Genomic DNA, 18,370 nt, shown 5'->3' on the forward strand with positions numbered 1-18,370 from the left:
TACCTTTTTTCCTCCTGACTTCTAGTTCTGCATAACTATGCATCTGCTGCCTTTTGGCATCTGAAATTCAATATACTCAAAAGAGATATCTTGATATTTTCCATAAAACCCTTCTCTTTTTTTCAATTTTTCTATTATTGTCAAGGACAAACCATTCTCTAATCAGCTTCCTAATTGACTTTTCTAAAGCACAGGGTTGACCTTCAAAGCTTAGGTCAAATCTACCAATTGCAAAGGGCTTTTCCAGATCTTTCTCCACAATGGCAGTGTCTTTCTTTTGACATTACCTTCAAATTACAATATATGTATCTTGTGTATATTCAATGCATATCCATCCTTTCTCTCCCCCCATCCTTATTAAAATGTCAGCTTCTTGAAGGAATGGAAACTGTGCCTTACTTTTTAACCCATATAACTTAGCACACTTTCCGGCACATAGAAAAGATTTAATAATTGTTCAGTCATTAAGCATTTAAATGCCTACTATGTGTCAGGCACCAAGCAAAAGCCTAGACATACAAAAAAATGGAACAAGACAGTCCTTGCCCTCAAGGAGTTCATGATTTTAGTTAAGAAAACAAGCAAACAAATTTGTACAAATGAGCTTTAAGTAGGATAAACAAGCAACAAATAACAGAAAAAATTAAAAGCAGATGGGAAATGCTTACTGACTACAAAATTTTTGGTCATTGTTTTTCATTTTATAAAATGAATTTAAAAATCCATGGTTTTCTTACTAAATAGGCAATTCATCTAATAAAAAGAAAAAGGAAATAACTTAAAATTACATTGGTCAAAGGTGGTCAGCCTTAGATAATAAATAAATTATTTTAGCCTAACTGCTGAATTACAATAGTAAATAATTTAGTACTTTGGATTTTCAATACTGTTTTCACTTAATTCCTCTAAAACTTCAAATTGCCTTGTCCAAGAGAGATATTTATGCCTATTATACAGGACAAATAAAAATTTGAATATGGAAAAGAAAGCTAAAATGTAAAAATGTTTTAAGTTAATATGCTTTAAATGTGCATAATGGTGATTTAGCATGTTTAACCCTAAAATAGAAAGATACATAAACATGAAATGTTCTGGTTGGGGATTTATTCTTTAGTCACTCAAAATAAATTTAATCACCATGAAAAAGATTAATCCAGAAGAAACAAAATCTAAATTAAATTCAAGTGACATGGGCTGTTCCTCTAGTTTTTAAAGAGAATGTGATGGTATCACTTTGGCCAGAATTCATTGTGTAATATCCCATTTTCTTTCTATGAAAATTAGATGTCACAAGTCACTTAAATTCATTGTAAAAATAGAGATATAAAATACCTTGAGAAATGTAGGAGGAGAAAAGGCATTTTGAAATTGAAGTAACAATTTTACACACACACACACAGAAAAGGCATTTTGAAACTGAATTAACAATTTTACGCACACACACACACACACACACCCCTCTCTCACCTTAATGGGCTTTAAAGCCTGAGCATCAGGAAGAAATTTCAATAATGTTGAGGCAGCAAGTAAAAGAAAAGATCTATTAATTGAATCCCCACCATCCAGTCCAGATAAAGATAACTTGTATAAACCATTGCAAGATTCATGACGAACAGCAGTCTAAAATAAAAGTTTCAAAGGAAATTCAAATGAGTTATTAATACCATAATTTATTTTTCTTCACTAAATTTTAATCAAATGTATATGAATTTCTTAGTAAAACAATGTCAAAATACTATATTAATATAAGTAACTATGAATGATATGGTAGTTAACAAGAAATTACATATGTTTATAGAAATTTAAACTGAATATGCAAAAACTACATTCCTGAAAAACTCCATTACTGAAATTCCTCCATTAGCTGGAAGAAAATGGGTGGAGTAGATAAAAGTTCTTGGTTCACACAAAAGATAATAAATAGCTAGAAACTTAAGTAATTTGCCTAAAACCAACAGAACTACTGACTGTCATGCTTTAAATAATTCATTCCTTCAACAATTAGGCAAGTATGATTCTATGTGCTGGGGATAGGGGAGGACAAGTGTGACTTATTTTACAATGGTTTCTGTAGTGATACAGAAAAATATTAGCATACATCTTTGAACATTGAACTAGCAGTTGTAGAAACCACAAAGCCAAGGCACTTAAAAATCAAATGAAATGAAATTAAGAAATTATAAATAAATTCATTTTAAACACTTATGATGCACTGAAAATAAAAATAGGTTAATATCAAGTAAAAGTAATAATTTGTTTACAAGCTTATATTACTTAAGGATACACTTTGAAGAACAAAATAAAGCAAAAAATAATTTGCAGCACAACAACTATTTTCTTTCATTTATCTTACCTCAGGAATAAGAAGAGTCAGTTTCCTCAGCCAATCCTGTAAATGATCACTGTCGGCAAGGCTGGATTTTACTAAAGAACAGCAATGAGCCCAACTGACTAAGAGCCACATTGAATAATGTGTAACTAAACAAAAGAGAGAAAAGTGATGATCACAGCATTAAAAAAAAAAAAAAAAAAAAAAAAAAGATAGCAAGAATATTCTTTTAAATATAATGTGCTTATTTCAAAATAACCTGTAGCGTATTTACCTTCATGTCTTGACCTGTGGTCAGATTGAGCTTTCAAGACTCTGTAAAGTGGGAGAAATATGTATAAATATTACAAATATTTAAACGTATCAGTTTTTTTGCATAACATGCATATAGATTGATAAATACATATAATTTGAAATGCTGCAAATAACAAGAACTTTTATTCAATTTCTATCCATAATAACACAAAGAATTAAAAAAAAAAATAAAATCTCATTATAAAAAAGTCGAAAGGGCAGTTCAAATTTTTTTCTTATACTGGAATTTTATTTGAAGATCTACTTTAACTAAACCATCCAATGATATTTAGAAAATTTTCCTGATTTTAAATAATTTTTATTTTGCAAAATAAAACATAACATACATATAATGTTTTGAATTCTTTGAAAAAAAAAGTCATGTTTTTTACCTCATTTTATATGTGATGCTACTTAATCTATATCTGGAGATAGAGTCTTCCTAACAATAGCAAAAAAATACATCACTGATCCTAGATCCTTTCCTATTTCCTGTCAAATTTTAAATAGTTTATTTTCTTTTAAAAATATTTAAATGACTATTAATTTTCCCCAATGATTGTTTTAATCTTTACTCAGTGAATAAGAATTTAAATATAGAAATGTATCAACCATATGTGTGTGTGTTTGTGTGTGCACGCACGCACATGCATAAAGTTTTTATTACAAAAGAAGACTACAGAACAGATAAAAATAGTTTGACTTATGAAACAAAAATAGGTAACGCCTGTTGGGATAATGCTTTACCTACAGACCATGGCACACCGGTGCTGTTGAAGCAAATGAAATATGCTGAATAACTATGAAAGAAGGCCCAACTAATCAATGTACAATCAGTAAATAAAAATAATCTACAAGTATGTAAAACATTTTCACTAAAAGAGGTTATAAAAGTCCTTGAACATAATATTAACTTATGTCAGCCAAATAATAATAGACACAAACTTATTTGCATAATTGTGTTTCCCTATTCATAATGTCATAATAGAGAAGACATCAATCTATGTCAGCTTACATAAAAATCATTGTATTTATAAATACTTCTAATAGATTAAATCCTAACCTTGCAATCAGAAACTCTAAATTATTAGAATCTGAATTTTCAACAATTTCTTTCCCTACCCACATAAACAAAAAAGATTTTATACCTAGGTGCCAAGTTATCATAAGTATAAGCAACCGACATAAGCCGCTGAATCAAACAGGTTCCTTGCACAAGAACAAGAAATACCTGTTTAAAGAAAATGAGGGAAAAAAGGAACATTATTAGTTATTAACAGAGGTAAATCTTAAAACTATATTTTTACTACATAATTAAAAACCACTTAATAACAGGTTTAGATGGATTCCCATGTATAGTTATATTAAAATATCATTAAGTCAATCAAATACTTTAAAAAAGAGAAATAAAATGGGCTAGGTTGGTAGAGAGAAAAAATGGCTTTGGAACTGGAACTGTGTTTCAAATGTTATCTTTATGTCATTTGAACTCATTAATTCAAATAATGAGACAGGTTATCTCCCCTATTTAATGAAGAGATAAGGACACACAACAGTTCAAGTCACTTTTTGGTCAAGATTTATGACCCTAAGATACTGTTTTATAATAAAATTCTTCGTGCTACACCTAAATAAAAAATAACAGTGAACTCTGGGTTTTCTTTTATTATGTTAGGATAGGATCTAGCCTAGTTAGGATGGATGTCTAATTTTTGCGTCTTTAAATAAAAGTATACTTACTAGAGAGAACTCAAGGTTATTTAAATAAAAAAATACTAATTTCATAGAAATGTTAGGAAAGGAAAGGATTTTGGAGCATACAAATCTCAAAATTTATAGATAAGAAAATATATCCACAGATAGAAATGGCTTTTTATTCCAATACGAAAAAACTAGTGGAGGGAATAGGGTAAGAATGAAAATCTACTATTCTTTTAACTTGTGGTTATGGGCACTTTTCATTACATCAACCTTTCCTTTTATGTGCCTCTCAAATGTTTTGCAAAAAAAAAAAAAAAAAAAAAAAAACAAGTAGCCTTTCAATTTCAATAAATAAGTTTCTTGTTCATTTTTAAGTAGAAGACAAATTAATCATCATGAGATGAACAAAACAAAAAATTCAAATAAATGCTTCAAATGATAAAAAAAAAAATGATGAGAAAATAGAATTTTTAAAAATTAACACTGAAAATCTTTTGACAATAGCATCAATTTTTCTGTAAAACTTTCTAAATCTGGCTAAACTTTTTTGTCTGTTTGTATTTCTCACAAGCGAAACACAAAAAAGTAACTGCCTTACTATATTTTTAGTCAAATCTTTCATCAGATCAAATTTCATCAGAAAATTCAGAGTATTTTTTAAAACAGTAAATAACAAACTTTTTTTAAAATTAAAGAATTAGAACATTTAGAATTTTAATTTTAAAAAAAAATTTAAATTAATTCTTGGAACAAGTGGACTTCATCATAATATTTCTAGAATACTTATTCCATTGACATCACCAAATATCTTTAAATATCACCAAAAATATCTTAAAAGATGAGTCTAATATTTGTTAAAATAACATTTGGAAACATTAAGTCATTTCTTTAAAGCAGAGGCAAACCAATGCATCAGCATATATCCTACAATGTGACTATATAACAGGAAGATGGGTGTAAGGGACAATGGATGGCTACCCTGCATGATTCACTGTAGCCATATAATATCTCAGCTGAGTTGAAGCTGTGAAGGGGAAGTGAGGGAAGAGTGTTGTGAGAAGGTCTAGACACTAAGTCACTTATTCTGAGAAGGTAAAGGTAGATTATGATTTTGCCCACATGATGAAATACTCACATCAGATAGGTCTTTACTAAAATAACCAATTATAAAAATTTAAATCATTGGTTTCCATTGTTAACAGTATGGAATTATGAATGAGAACTGACTTTATTTAAATAAATGCAAGATTATAAAGGAATAGAAAACAATTTCACAATTTCAAAATAGTGAAGCAATAACAAAACAAAAGAAACAAAACAAAAAACTACTCACCTGTACTTTAATAAAATGAAGAAAAAGAAGTCTCTATATTACTACTTAAAACAAGATTTCCAATCATGAATCAATGAAATTCTAAAATTTATTTGTCTGCAGAACAATAAAGCTCTTATACAAATTTTTATACTTTAAAATGTATAAAATGCACTTATTGTGGATAGATATTAGAAATTTTTTTCAGGTTTAATAACTGCCACTCATAAAAGATATAATAACTAAACATCCAAATAATAAAGAAATTTCTGGGAGTCTTTATAAAAGTAATTTTAAAATAGTATTTTTTTTTTAAATCAAACTAATCAAGTTCATACCTAAATTTTTACTGAAATTATATTGTTGGAATTTATGGGTAATCTTACCTCTGTTAATCGGGGAATATGAAGACCCTTGCTGTGATCTCCAGTTACTTTCCTTGATTTACTAGGCCAAGTTCTTTTCCTGTGACTTTCTGCTACACCAGACCAGGCAAAGACATCATGAAAAGCTAAATCCAAATCTGATGGATCTACTGCAAACTGGCATATTAACTTCAGCAAGCAAGCAAGACAATCTAGCTGCCACTGTGGATAAAAATTAAATATTATTTTCTATTTTCAATTAATAATGCCATGATCTAAATAGAATATAAATATGTAAACAAAAATTAAATGCTAATGATATTTATTCCATAAACTGGTTTTTGTCAACAATAGAAAAAAAAAACCAATATATCTTCTAAATCTTCAACTTCACATTTGACTCCATAATTCTATTAAAATTGCCCTCTGAGAAGTCAATGATACGTCAGTTGTCAAATGTGATGGCCTCTGCTCAATCCTCATCCTTTTTGACCTCTCTGCAGTATTAGATATTCTTGATCACCTTCATCTAGATATTACTTTCTCAATAATTTTTCTTGGTTTTTTTATTATGTTCTCACCTGTTTTTTCAGCTCATTCCTCTTTCTTAATCTCCTTTGCTGGCTCTTCACTCATCTCATACCCATGGTGCAATGGGCCCTCTTCTTATCTGCCTTCATAATATCTCTCTTGGTAATCTCATTAGTTCCCATAGGCTCAATTATTTTTCCTATGAATATGATACTTACACATTTATGTATCTAGCTCTAATCTCCCTGCTGAGCTACATTCGCTAACTACCAATTAACTTCCCGGTTAGATGTCCAAAAGCATTTCAAACTCAACATGTACAAAACAGACTCACTGTCTTTGCCCCCTAAACCATCCAATCATCCTAAATTTCCTATTACTATCTAGGGCTCCATCATTTGTATTAGTTACCCAGACTTAAAACTCCCATATATTCAAATCTGCTGCTTTTTTTCTATTTTTACAACATCCCTGACACGTGACATTTATGTCTGTCTCCCTTCTCTCCCCTTCTTTCCCTCTCCCTCTCTGGTATATTTTTGCCTTTTTTCTTTTCATCCTTAGCACTGAACATAGTATCTGGCACAAAGGATGCATTTAATAGTTGTTGACTGCTAAGAAGATCAATTTACAATATGAAGTTTTCATAAAAATGCAAAACAAAGAGCAGTAGAAATAATGACAATAACTAAAGCATATAATCTACTAACTCTCAGATTTAACTGCAAATGTCAAGTTGCTTATTAGAAAGGTTTTCCTTACATCAAAAACAATTGTGAAAGATCAAGAACAATAAGATACTTGTGATTAAAACTGCTTCAAATCAATGCAGAATATGTCTAGAAGATAATTTCACCATAAAATCTTTCATCTCACATATGCATAATACACATTCCATAATTCTTTTTTTGTCAAGCACTGCAACCAGCCATGAAAAGTAAATTAATGTGATACTTATTTTGTACAAAATTAATAAGAAATTTCAGAAATTGTATTTTATTTCATATTTTCCCCCATTTCTCTCATTATTTTTTCCAGGCTTTAACCTACCACTTGCAAGAATTACACCCAAACTTCTATTACTAGATGGAATGAACTAACACATCACAGTTGAAAATATGGTAGAAAGGTGAGAATTCAGTCATTTTGGATAAGTTAACAACAAATAAAGAATATAAAGAAAAGAAGCAAAATCTTATAATGGCATTCAGACATTTGTATCTGGCTCCTACATAAAATATAAAGAACAAAAAATAAAATTCCATAATGCTGATGAAATAAGAGCAAGAAAAGCAATAGCATTACATGCTTTTCATGAAACTGTGAGAGACAAATTCTATGACTTTACATAAAGATTATAATTATAATTTGTTCAAAAATATAATTAAATTGGTGCTAAAATTGAGGTTGCATAGTATCACAAGTGACATCAGTAGAATGCCAAGACTTCCTGGTGTCAGAAAATTCCATCTCTTTATTTCCCATTAGCTCTTCTGCTTGGTTTTCAACTCAAGAATATCATGCTTCTTCTCCCTCCTTCACCAAAAAGCCCATCACCTAAAATTTCATTATTATGAAGGTTTATCCAACTTTGATAACCCACACCTGTTGAGTACATTTTGACTGAAAGAATGGAAGGCAGAGAAATAAATCCTCTCAAAGCCTTTCTTTCTAGAAGGCTCAGAACTTTCTGGCTATATACTTCACTTTCTATCTACTCTGCTTTTATTCTGACTACAGGTCTATGTACTCTCTGGAGCCCAACTTTTCAAATTTCTTTTATTAATTGTCTTCCTCCATTAAATAATAAACTCCTAGGGCAAGAACTGATTTTCTTTTTTCATGTTTGTATCATTAGTTCATAGCACATGTCTTACATGTTTAATTGTACTGACAAAAAATTTTTGTTGCATACAATGAAAGAAAATAAAGTGGGGACATCAGAATAATATTATTTTGTTATAGCATTTATTTAATGTCATTTTGGGGGAATGGGTGGGAAAACAAGATTACTTATTCACTTGAGTATCTGAGAAAAACCTAAATACTAAACAATATTCCAAAGTAATATATGAATGATATTGTGGCAATCCAAAGGAGGAAATTACCCTCAAATACCTAACTACCATGAAATGGCTTAAAAAATTCTTAAAACTGGATAACTGTTCAAACCCTGAAAAAATAATTATCCCTTAGAATATATTTTATTAATTTTATTTAAAAATTTTTGTTAAAAAAAGTTAGATAATCATATCTCACTCCCTTCATTTCTATGGAATGTGCACATTATCTTACATGAAAACTTCTATCTCCTCAGTTCCTTATTTTCACTCCTTAATTTTAGTTCACTCTTAATGAAAAATAATCTAAAAACTTAGATTCCTTCCTTGTATGAATATTTACTGTATGACTTTATTAATCCACAACTACTGAAAAACCAACATCACTCCTTTTCCTTTTTCCCATTTATGCTACTGCTACAGGATATACTCCCAGACAAAGCAGAATTATTGCTTATTAATCCCACTAAAAATTCATACTTCAAATGGAATGTCTAAATACTTCCATAATTCACCATAGGATGAGTCTTCAATGACATGGATCCCTAAAATAATCATTTCCTTTTATTTTTACCACCAAATTTCTTATGTTTTTTATGTTTTTATGTTTTATGTTTTATGTTTGCTATCTCTATTCCTTCAACTTCCATTTATTTCATAACAAATTGAAAATAAAATTCTGCTTCATCTAATTACTCTATAAAATCATTCTCTTAATAACCACCAGTAATCTCTTTTTCAATAACTCCAGTGGCCTTTCTTAGTTACCATATTCCAAAACCTCTGTAAAGAATTTAATACTAATGACCATCAGAAATTCTTTCCATTTTATCTTCCAAGATATTACATTCCCAAATTGATTTCTACCATCCTTATTGCTCCTTCCAGTTTCTAAAACTGCTAGCTTCTCTATCTTGCTCTCTTTAACTATGGATATTATTCTAGGTTATGGCTTAAGATTTTCTTTCGATTTTCTTCCCCTTTGACAATATGATCCAATTCCATGTCTTCAAATGATACAAATTCCATGTCTTTTTTTCTGTTTTATTTGTTTTTTCTTTCAGTTTTGTTACTCTCTTCTTTGACTTCAGAATTTCTTTTCTGATATTTAATGGGGGTATTCAATTTATTAGTTTTCTAACCTTACTATTGATTTATTCTGTCCTTTTTGCTAGTGAAGTGTTATAAGTTTTAAGTACTCTTAAAAAATATAAAATTTCCCCTAAGGACTTTGCATCCCCTACATTTTAATGTCTCATTTCTGTCATTATCTTTAATGAAATTATCCATTGCTTTCACAGTTTGTCTTATGTCTTTTGAATAACTTCAAAGATAAGGCAAAAAAGTTCATCATCACTAATTCGATATAGTGCTATTTGATGTAAGTGCTACAAATGTTACCTCTAACAGTTGAAAAAGAAAAAAAATAGAGATAAAACTACTGTCTTTTGCAGATGATATAATGGATTATTTAAAGACCCCTAGGAAATAATCTAAAAATTAATACAAGTTTGTATAGCTTTAGCAAAGCTTCAGGATATAAGACAAACTTAGATTAAATCAGTAACAATTCTATATGGTATCAAGAAAATTTAGCACAAAGAGAAAATAACTAAATTAACTAAAGAATTTAAAACACTTGGCAGTTTACCTAGCAATATATACATAGAAACTATATGAATAACTAAGTATATGAAACACTTTCTATGTTAATAAAGATAAAACCAAATAATTAGATTTATATATTTTATTTTTATATGATAGTATTACCTAAATTAATTTTCTTACTGAAATGTCAAACCAATCAAAACTCCAAAAGATTTAGAGAAGTTGAGAAAAATCTAACCAAATTTATCTAGAGTAACTAAAGGTAAAGAATCTAAGGGAGATAATGAAGAAGGTAGAAAAGGAAGAGGGATAGTAGTACCAGATCTCAAACTAAGCTATCAAACATTAATCATCAAATAATCAAACAGCACCTTGATACTGTTGGAAAAAGTAGAGAAGTTGTTCAGGAGAGTAACATATGGAAATAAGTGAATCTGGTATTTAAAAAAAAAAAAAAAAAAAAAAAAAAACCCACTCCAAGGAGGTAGACTCATCAAGAAATTCTAGAGAAGCAATTTTTTTATGCTACCACATTAAAAATAAAAAAAAGAAACCTTAAAAGACTTAAAAACTGCGATTGATGCAAATGACCAATTAGAATTCTAGATGATCAATCATTTAACATGGTATCACTCAGCTCTTGCAGGGTAAGAAAGTGAAAAGGCAGACTGAGGCAAACTTTTTTTATGCAAAGCCAGTTTAGAAACTGCTTGACTATGCATGTTTATTTCTACCATCCAGTTGAAGGAGAAAGTAGGAGAGAAATAAATGCAAGTCATTTTAAACAATAACAACTGTAAGATATTAAAGAAAAATGTTTGATTATAATATTGAACTCTTCCCTCTCTCTCTGATATGTAACTAATTTTAAAACATACACACACACACACATTAAACAACTGTATACAATGCTGTCAAAGTAATTTTCTGAATGCACAAACTATTCTTATTTTTAATTCTCTCCTCCATCAACCTTTTATAGGTCTCTAACAGTAATTTGTATGGTGGACCCTAAAATTACAAAAAATTGACTCAGATTATGTGTCTAAATGTGTGACCAACAGCAGTTTATTTAATGTGTCTATATTTAAGCTCTTTCATCTATAAAATGACAATCATACTTGCAGAATAAAATACATGACAATTTTCAGATTCAAAAGACAAAGTCTTTAACTTTGATATGAAGTCTGAACGTCATTAACAGCCAACCCCAAATCCTAAGAATTACCAGTATTCAAGACCTACACTAATTCCCAACTCATTTCCAGTTTACTACTGACACTTAGAAAAATCTATGTTTCAACTAAATCAGATTAATCTTTTACCTTCCTATCAATCCAACTGCACAAATTCTGTCATTTTATTTAACTGATCTTAAGTTTTGTCTGAAGGACCAGCTGACTGATAAACACCCTGTGAGCTCCAATTTCACAATCTTATGAAGTCACTGCATTTTTTCTCTACTGAAATGACCCTTTCTCTTATATAACAATCAAAATACTAACAATTTTTAACTCTCCAGCAAAAATGCTTTTGACACAGAATGTTCCCCTGTGCTTGGAACACTATGTCTTTGCTGATTACCTAGCTACTAGTGTCATAATTTTCTCATAATTTCTCAAAATCTAGCACAATGAAGACACTTTAATAATTCTTGTTGAGGTCACTGACTGACATACCACTTACCCTAAAATTACTATGCCTAATAATAACCAAAGATCAATCTCTCTCTTCCATGTATTCTCAAAATACTCTATATTATTCTTGTATGGCTTATGACTTGTATCCTATATCAGTTACTTATATACATTTATTTCTCTCCTGATAGCCTAAAAAATTCTTGGTAGTAAGGGCTTTATACTTTCAAAGTATGCAGGCATGCCACCACTTATAACAGCATAAAAATAATATTTTAAAAGCAAAAAGGAAAAAGCTAAAATTATAAAAATTAATTTTAATCTAAAAAAAATACCAGCCTGTGTGATAAATCTAGAAACTTTGCCAAAACATAAATTTATGTGCTTATTGAAATTTATTTTTCACCTCTTGGCCTTAATAAGCTTATCTCAAAGTTGACATTATGTTACTTGTCAAGAAATCTTGGTATCAGAAGACATAATAAAACATTAGTTTCTATAAAATTCAGATAGGAAAGAAAAAAACAATGAAGCACTTTATTTTTTATCTTATACAATTTTCAGAAACACAGAAGTCTAAAATATAGCTTCTAGGTAGAATTAAGGTTCCCCTTGAGATTTTTTGATCTTATATTTGTTCAACATTTTTAATTGTATACAGAATTCTTCTTATAAAGTTATAACAAAATGAAAAAAATGTGGGCAAAATATGAGTTAGAAACAAATAAGACTAATTAATTTAAGATTAATATTACAATTTATAACATTTCCTTAGCTAAAAGGAAAAGGTACATTTCAAAACTAACATTTCTATCATTGGTAAATTAGGTATAATGGATTAGAGAAATCATTTTCATCAACACAATAACTCATCAATTACATTGTATCTTTAAAATTTTGTCATTTCTACCTGTTTGATACACAGACATTACAACAAAATTCTTAGAAAAAATTGTATGTGCTGGATAATAGAAATGTCTAAAACAAGTGAGTAAGCTTATGAATAATAGAGATAAATACTGAGTTTTCTCTTACCACAGTCCAAGATTCCTGCTCTTTAGGCTCTAGAATTCCAGAATTAAAGATTTCTAATAATTGTTGAAGTCCTCCAGCAGCAACAAACTGAATTAAAATTAGCAGAGTGATAAAAACAACAGTTACATATTACGATAAAAAGTTGTTAATTGTTAAAATACTCGACACAAGTAAGTGAAAATTTAACATTTTAATGCATGCACTTTGTAACTAACATACCATCAATATAATTTTTGGATTAAAAGATGAAGGTCCTTTAAGGAATGCTTTTGCAAACATAGTTCCAGGAATTGGGGATTCCTGACATGGCATTTCAATGTGAAAAATGGCATGACTGCTAACAAAAGGAATTCAAGACCTAACAATTCTAAGAAGTTATATTCTCATAATTTATTCTAAAGTAATAAAAAGAGTACTTTTAAAATCTTAAACTTTACTTAATAACCTCTAAAATAAAATTTTAAATGAAATATACTTTGTGAAATTAAGTTGTTGCACTATAATCATGTTCACCAATCATTATTAATGCAAAAAAATCAATCAAACCTTGCAGCTCCAGGTATTTTTGCTGTTTTCTATTTGATCTTCACTTGAATCATCAGAGTCTGGATAAAGATCACTGTAACTTCCCTGAACAAAGAAAGGGAACTCATTATGAGCAAAATCATTTGAAACTAGAAGGTTAATGTATTATGTGTGAAAAATTTCACTTCAGAGGTACAGACAGGGATGACAAGTAGAATTAATTACCGTAGACTCTCTCCTTATTCTTCTGTTAGGTTTACCCAATGCTTCAATGATTTCAAGTGCATATAACAATTTGTGAGCACTCTTTATTCTTAGAAGTTCTTTCCAATTAAGCCCATCATTACCCTTCAAACAAAATTTAAAAAATGTGGTTTTTCAGGTTGTTTCAAACATAACAAGGAAAAACAGTTGCTTAAAAAAAGTTATCAATCATCAAAGTTCAAACAAAACATGCCCTAAAACAGATTATGAAATCTTTAATGACTGTTACTACCAGTAGTCAAAGTAAAATTTCTAAAAATCTGGTCACAAAAAAATTGAACCAGAAAAATCTTAACTACTCTAATTCCTTCATTTTATAAGTAAATATTTTGAGGTCCAGAAGATAAAAGGACATGCATACAGTAAAATCCATAATAACTGGGAGAGCTGGGATTTTTGCTTATGCATTAAAGTTACTATGGAGTTTCATTGGCCTTTGCCACAAAGAGGTTTTTATGATTAAGACAGTCAATATTTTTTCATGTATTTAGAGAAAAAATTAAAACCTTCCAAATATCTATTTTAATAAATGATCTCATAACCCTTAAAATAGGGACCTGATTCCACAGACTTACCTGATCATCTGAAATTGTTTGGAATGCCTGTAGCATGTTAGGACATGTAGGAAGAAGCATTAGCAACTCCCAGACACGTCTGGAGAGATTTTCTGCATGAAGGTGAAGTTCTTCACATCTTGCACTCTAGATCAACAAAAGTAATATGGAATATAATGCAATGAATGAAATTTAAAAAAAAATGTAAGACTTGGTCTCCTATCTCATTCAGGTTAAAAGTGTAGCAGTCATTCAATTTCACTAATATGGATTGGCATGAAAGCTTTAAACTGTTTTGGTTTTTCTAACCTGGGCTAGTTGGTTTAGAGCTTATGCCCTCTGCTAGCAGAAGCTCACCAGATTCACTTAATGCCTCACTACAACTCAAAATTCTGAAACCCAAGGGACTCACTAGCTATAGCCAACCTTCCATTGTGATAAGCTGTATAAGTAATCATTCCCAATATTATGTCTTAACAAGATAAGCTAAAAAATATATATATATTTTCAGTTTCAATGTGATTCTTTTTCTAGAATTTATTAATTCTCAAATTAGATTTGCATTAATGTTAGGCGTCTAGAAGAAAAACAAAGAAAATGACTTGACTATAATGGTTCAAACAAATGTACTCATAATTAATATAGCAGATGTGCTACAGAATCATTTTTCTGGAAATTTCCCCTCAGACTTTGAATTTTAGTCTGGATTTTTTCAAATCAGACTTTTAACTTTTTGGTTAAAATTCAACCATCTATAATGAGCACTAGCTTTGTGTAGGGAAACTACATTAAGTACAGGGATGGGGAAGAGAGAAGGAACTTAAAACTTACTAGAATGTATAATTGGTAGATGTTTCTCTACAAAACTTAAATAGCAAGCAGTCTAAAGTTTGAAAAGGACTTTCCTCATATTGCAAGAAAAACTCTTGAGGTAACTAGCAGAGTATCACATTTCAAATAACATCATAAGCTTTTGAAAAGGAAACTAGACAATACTGAAGAGACTAACAAAAGTCTGGCTAATAGTGATGATTGTTTATGGCCATACCAACTCTTTCAGGAGGTTCTGCAATGCTAGCATGCTTTTTTAGGACCATAATATCATCTGCAAATATGGGCAGTGGGAGGAATTCAATACCTACACATAATACCTATTCAATCTGAAATTCACCACACTAAAAATATCTTTGGTGGGCATGTTTCATAATGTCACCACATAAAGGTCTTTTATAATGTTTAACTAATTTTGTATGTTTTTAAAGTATGGATGGGAAACATCTCGATGGAAAAGGAGTCTTGATGTTAAAACAATATTTTGCTCTAATAAATTAAATCTTTTTTCACAGTAAACAAATAAGTACAGTGGGATGCTAAATTTTATATAACTTTTAGTCAATTGCATGTTAGCATAGATATGGTCAACTGGAAAATATTGCTCACAAGAGTCTGCTTATTTTCAACTAATATGTTTTAAATGTAAACTTGTACAAGAGATTTTAAGTTTTGGTATAGAATGGAAAGTAGCATACTGACAGGAATTTGTTGATGTGCCCATGAGTTCTTTAGGGAGTATTAGTAAGGTCTGACATCTGTTTTTTCCCCTATGTCTTTAATGCCCTTTACATGACATTAATGACAAATGTGTTGTCTCTAAGACAAATTTTCTCAATTTGGTCTAAATTAAATTGGCCTAATGTAACTGTTTTCTTTAGCACTGTTTTCTTCAGTGCCAATCCCAAATCCTCTATAATCATACCTGAGGCTGCAGTATTAGAATCCAAATGCGGTAGTTCTAGTGTCCTTTATGGTAAAAAATTCATTTTATTATAAAAGTCTTTCAATTTACAGTGGGAGTAGAGGAATGAATACAAAGGGAAACATAAGACATGAGTAGACCAAATTATTTACAAAAAAAAAAAAAAAAAAAATCAGAAAGTACATCCTCAAACCTTTGTTAAAATGGCCTTATTCTTTACCACAGTTAATCACTTATTCAAGTGATCTCATTCCATCCCATCTTCTCCAACTTATTGGTTACTCTGTCATTCATATTTCTTCATTTATTTTCAATCTCTCCCTGTCTTACTAGCTTTTTTCCTATTGACTACAAACATGTGCATGGCTTTCCTTTCCTGAAAAAATCCTCACTTAATCCTTCTATTACTGCTAACTATTGTTCTCTATTTATTTTGAATTTTGTAGTTGAACGAATTAAAAGGCCATCCTCAATAGATGCCTCAATTTTCTCTCATCTCACTCTCCTCTTAACTACTTATAATGTGGCCTTATACTTCCACCAACACTGATCTCTCCAAGGTTGCTAATTTTTAATTTCTTAAATTCCTAGTTGCCAAACCCAAAAGTCTTTATTCTCCTTGACCTCTCTACATTCTTTGACACTTTTGACAACTGTCTTTGATGCTATCTTCTTTTTTAGGTTTTCAGGACACTATACTCTTCTGGTTTTCTTCACATCCTTCTGATCCCTCCCTCTCTGTCTCTTTTGCTGAATCTTATTCCATAGTATGCTCTTTAAATGCTGGATGTTCTTCATGGTTCAATCTTGGCACCTCTTCTCTTCTATCTCTATATTAATTCACTTAGTGAATTTATCAGCTATCATGGATTTAATTATAACCTTTATGCTGATGATTTTCAGGCCTACTTTTCCTTTCCCAATCTCTCCATTGACATCCAATTTTCCATCTCCAACTACCTTTCAGACAATGTCCACGCTTCAGACAGACTAAAACTGTTTTTGTCTAAAACAGAACTTATTATATATGCCCCAAACCCTCCCCAAGGTCAGCCTTCCCTATTACTGTAGAGGGCAATACCATCCTCCCAGATACTTAAGCTAGAAACTAGAGTGATCCTGTGCTCCTCACTATCACACCCAAATCCAAGCTGTGGCCAAGGATCACCAATTTCATCTTTGCAAAATCTCTTGAATATGTCCCCTTCTCTCCTAAGAACCTGACATTGACACCACTTAGATGTGAGCTCTGATCACTCTAATATCCTACTGGTGGGTGGGATGTGTCTGCCTCAAGTACCTCTCGCTCTACTCCATTTTCCATTGGCATTACTAAACTGATCTTCCTTAAATGGTACTCTCTTAATTCAACCATCTCCACTAGTTTCCTACTGCTGGCAGGAACAAGTTAAATAATGCTCTATTTGGCATTCAAAGCCCTTGATAACTTACCCCACTCTTTATTTTTCCATAGTCTGGAACCTTACAGCTCCACACATTTTCTTCATTATGGTTAACACTGGTCCCCTGACAGTTTTATGAATAAAATGTTCCATCTCTCAGCTATGGCCATTTTCTCTGGCTGTCCCCCATGATGGAACACTCCGTCTTCTCAACAATGACTTCCCAGGTTTCATGTAAATCCTAATGAAAATTCCACCTTCTACAAGAAGCTATTTCTAATCTCTCTTAATCCGAGTGCCTTCCTTCTTTTAATTATATGCCATTTACTATTCTTATACTTTGCTCTCTTTACTTGTATGTTGCCTCCTCCACTAGATTGTAAGCACACTGAAACAGAAACTGTTTTTGTATTCCAATGTTTAGCAGAGTACTTGGTATATCGTCAATAATTAATGAAAGTTTACTGAATAAAAAGAAGGGTAGAAAGGGAGAAAGGTGGGAGAAGGGAGTAGCAAGCACAAGAAGAGGGATATATTGAGTGGTGAGAAAAACAGAAAGAAAGTGGGGTGGGGGAGGCTTCGAGGGATGTGGAACACCTGTGTGAACTAGAGAAGGAATAGAAAGTTGGAATGGGACAGGAAACTCTAGAATAAATTAACTGACTTAGAACTGATTCTGGCAAACAAAAGATATAAAGTAGAAGGATTTTATACTACATGACCACAATTATGCTGAGACAGAATCTTCAACTGGCTCTTATTAACATATGCAAGGAATCTCTTTAATGGGATAGGGAAGACCTACACAGACCTATTTATCAATGAGGGGAGTAAGGAGGAAGGAATCTAATATTCTTTTTAAAGCAGGAAATCACTGACTCATATTAGCTTTATTAGTAATATTCCATGGCTTACAAAGCATTCTGTAGTTGTTGTTTAATAAAGTATATTAATGAACTATGATAACTCTTTTTCTAGAAAAGGAAAGAATTCAAG

General features: G+C 30.7%; 1 protein-coding gene across 4 annotated transcripts in view; it reads right to left on the reverse strand.

Moving 5' to 3' along the window:
* USP34 (ubiquitin specific peptidase 34) overlaps positions 1 to 18,370 on the reverse strand; it is a 265,762-nt gene that overhangs the window by 80,474 nt on the left and 166,918 nt on the right. For all 4 annotated transcript variants that reach the window (XM_031950529.1, XM_031950528.1, XM_031950527.1 and 1 more), the window contains 9 exons: positions 14,237 to 14,362; positions 13,623 to 13,745; positions 13,419 to 13,502; positions 12,873 to 12,959; positions 6,023 to 6,223; positions 3,772 to 3,854; positions 2,604 to 2,644; positions 2,354 to 2,478; positions 1,468 to 1,620 (listed from right to left, as the gene is read on the reverse strand). In XM_031950529.1, the coding sequence (XP_031806389.1) occupies positions 1,468 to 1,620; positions 2,354 to 2,478; positions 2,604 to 2,644; positions 3,772 to 3,854; positions 6,023 to 6,223; positions 12,873 to 12,959; positions 13,419 to 13,502; positions 13,623 to 13,745; positions 14,237 to 14,362 (1,023 nt within the window). The remainder of the gene's footprint in view (positions 1 to 1,467; positions 1,621 to 2,353; positions 2,479 to 2,603; positions 2,645 to 3,771; positions 3,855 to 6,022; positions 6,224 to 12,872; positions 12,960 to 13,418; positions 13,503 to 13,622; positions 13,746 to 14,236; positions 14,363 to 18,370) is intronic.

This window comes from Sarcophilus harrisii, chromosome 2, assembly GCF_902635505.1.
Source record: "Sarcophilus harrisii chromosome 2, mSarHar1.11, whole genome shotgun sequence".
Lineage (NCBI taxonomy): Eukaryota > Metazoa > Chordata > Mammalia > Dasyuromorphia > Dasyuridae > Sarcophilus > Sarcophilus harrisii.